This window comes from Morus notabilis, unplaced genomic scaffold, assembly GCF_000414095.1.
Source record: "Morus notabilis unplaced genomic scaffold, ASM41409v2 Scaffold9332, whole genome shotgun sequence".
Taxonomy (NCBI): domain Eukaryota; kingdom Viridiplantae; phylum Streptophyta; class Magnoliopsida; order Rosales; family Moraceae; genus Morus; species Morus notabilis.
This window is the reverse complement of record NW_010361618.1, coordinates 9,146-11,566: the sequence shown is the minus strand read 5'-3', so window position 1 is coordinate 11,566 and position 2,421 is coordinate 9,146. Positions and strand designations below refer to the sequence as shown.

The following is a 2,421-nucleotide window of genomic DNA, read 5'->3' as shown; positions in this document are numbered from 1 at the left end:
ATTATATTTTATATAATAATTATATAATAATAGTTTTTTATTATATTAAATATAATAATAAATTTATATTATATTATAATTATATATATATATTATATTATAGTATAATATAATATAATCATAATTTTTAACTATACACAGTAATTCAACATCATAATTTATTAAACATTATTACATTGATTTTAAAATTAGTACAGCTACTATAATTATAATTTATCAAACATTCTTATTTTTTATAACAGCTACTTTTTTCTTCAACACAATTAAAATTAATTTTTTTAAAATTTAAAGAATATGAATTTAGTTCAAAGATTCGTGCTATAATTAAAATCATAATTTATAACTCGTTATAATATTTTTTCTTATAAAAAATACACATAAATTAAAAATAATTTTAAATCATAATTTTAAATTGTCAACTAAACGTCATCTCATATCCCCGCAAACATCCAAACTCGATGTGTTTGCGCACTCCTTCGCTTCGTGCTTACTTTTGCTTGCACTGCCAAAACAAAACACTTTTTAAAACATCAAACTGATTCCCTTGTAATTTCCATTCTTCTTTCTCATATCTCTTTTCCTTTTTCCAACGTTATTTTCACTCTGTGCCGTCTTTTGTAAGCATAGAAAGCCAAAGACCCACGCAAACACAATCTTCTACTTCTAGAGTCCTAGACGATTTGATTTGACCGTTAAAAAAGGAAGTTACTCCTCACTCTTGTTTCCTCTTTCTAGGGCTTTTTTAGGGTTCTCTTGAAATTTCCTCCGCTTCGTCAAGACCTTCGAATCCGAAACAGTTTCTCGCTCTAGGGTTTACTCTTTTCGCTTGTTTCTAAACCGCAATTCCGCATAACTTTTTATTTTGCCGGATTTTCGCGTAAGAAGATTAATTTCGTGTTAATTTAAAGGAATCATTCCTTTTTCCATTGCTCAATTAGGGGTTTTTTTTTTTTTTTTTCTTTTTTCTTTTTTTGTTTGTGTCAATTTGCAGCGGAAAAAGAAGGCTGGTCTTGGGTTTTTTGGAGGCAAAGTTAGAAGCAATGATTGCAGAGAAGCCTAGTTGGGTAAGGCATGAGGGAATGCAGATATTCTCCATTGATGTTCAGCCTGGTGGGCTCAGGCTTGCTACTGGTGGGGGTGACCATAAGGTATGCGGTTATATATATATATATAATATAAGTATGTATGTATGTACATAATTTGCTTGTCTAGGAAAATGGAATTATGGATATTTTTTTAGTATTTTTTTTGGTTTATATGTACGTCTTATAGTGATAGTGGAAGCTTAAGCGTATTAATGACCTGTTTAGTTCGTTGATTCATTCGAGTTTTTAATTTGAGTTGATATGTGATTTTATGTAAGAGCTTTTTATTGAGCTTTTTACGGTAGTAAAAATGTTAAATGTGACTGTTTTTAAGAGCTTTTTATTGTAGTAAAACTCGAATCGGATGAACGGGGCCTAAGGTTTTTCCATTTGGTATTGGTGAACTGTTTCTTCGTTATTTGGATTTCGTTTCGGTTACTTGAAAATGTAGGATGGCATGTTCTCGCATTGTGACACTTAGCATTTCTATTTTGTGAATGCAAAGCAGAAAAAACCAGTCAAATATTCAGTGTAGTTGTTCGAATAGGACTGGTCATTGGAGCTTTCAATGGCCTTTTGTTTTGCGAGTTTGAGTTGAAAAGTGAATTTATATGAGAAAACACTGTAATAAAAAAGTTAAATTTTAATTTTTATGAGAGAAAATACTGTAGCAAAAAGTTTGAGTTTTGATTCGAATTGTGAAATGAACGGGGTATAAACCTTAAAGACTTGGGGTCCATTCTTTTTGCGGGTTCGAGTTGTGAACTTGAGTTGCAAAGTGAATTTGTGTGAGAGAAAACATTGTTACAGAAAGTTGAATTATTTGTGAGAGAAATACTGTAGCAAAAAATTTGAGCTGTGATTTGAATTGTGAAAAGAACGGGGCCTTGAACACTTGCTCCTGGATTTGTGTTACTTTTTGTGTATTTCAGGAGAGAATTTTTTAATTTTGCTTGAATTGAGCACTATGGAACGTGCTTGCAGCTTGCTTGATTTGTGATTGTTGGTTTATATGCAGATAAAGTTTTATATAAATTTCTGATACTCGAGGCCCATTTTTTCTTTTTCATATGTCCCTGTTTTAATGTAAAATGCGTGTATTGGTTAATTTGCGCAAAGAATGAAGTACTGTGGAATCCATGCAACACTAAATACTGGCTTAGCATTAGCACTCTTAACACTTGAGGCCCATTTCTTCGTAATGAGGAAATTGTTTTACCACCTCCGTGCATTATTCTTGCATTCTTTGATTTTCCTGTAACTGTTTTACTCGCTGTACTATTTGAATATAGTCTCACGAATGTGGGGGGGGGGGGGGCATTTTGTTTTTTTTTTT

The 2,421-nt window shown here is 31.5% G+C and overlaps 1 protein-coding gene across 1 annotated transcript in view; it reads left to right on the top strand.

Annotated features, from left to right (window-relative positions):
- Positions 1 to 459: 459 nt before the first annotated feature.
- Positions 460 to 2,421, top strand: part of LOC21384393 (protein HIRA) — a 9,874-nt gene continuing 7,912 nt past the window's right edge. The window contains 2 exon segments of the mRNA XM_024166944.1: positions 460 to 877; positions 992 to 1,148. Coding sequence (XP_024022712.1) covers positions 1,041 to 1,148 — 108 coding nt within the window. The 5' untranslated portion in view covers positions 460 to 877; positions 992 to 1,040.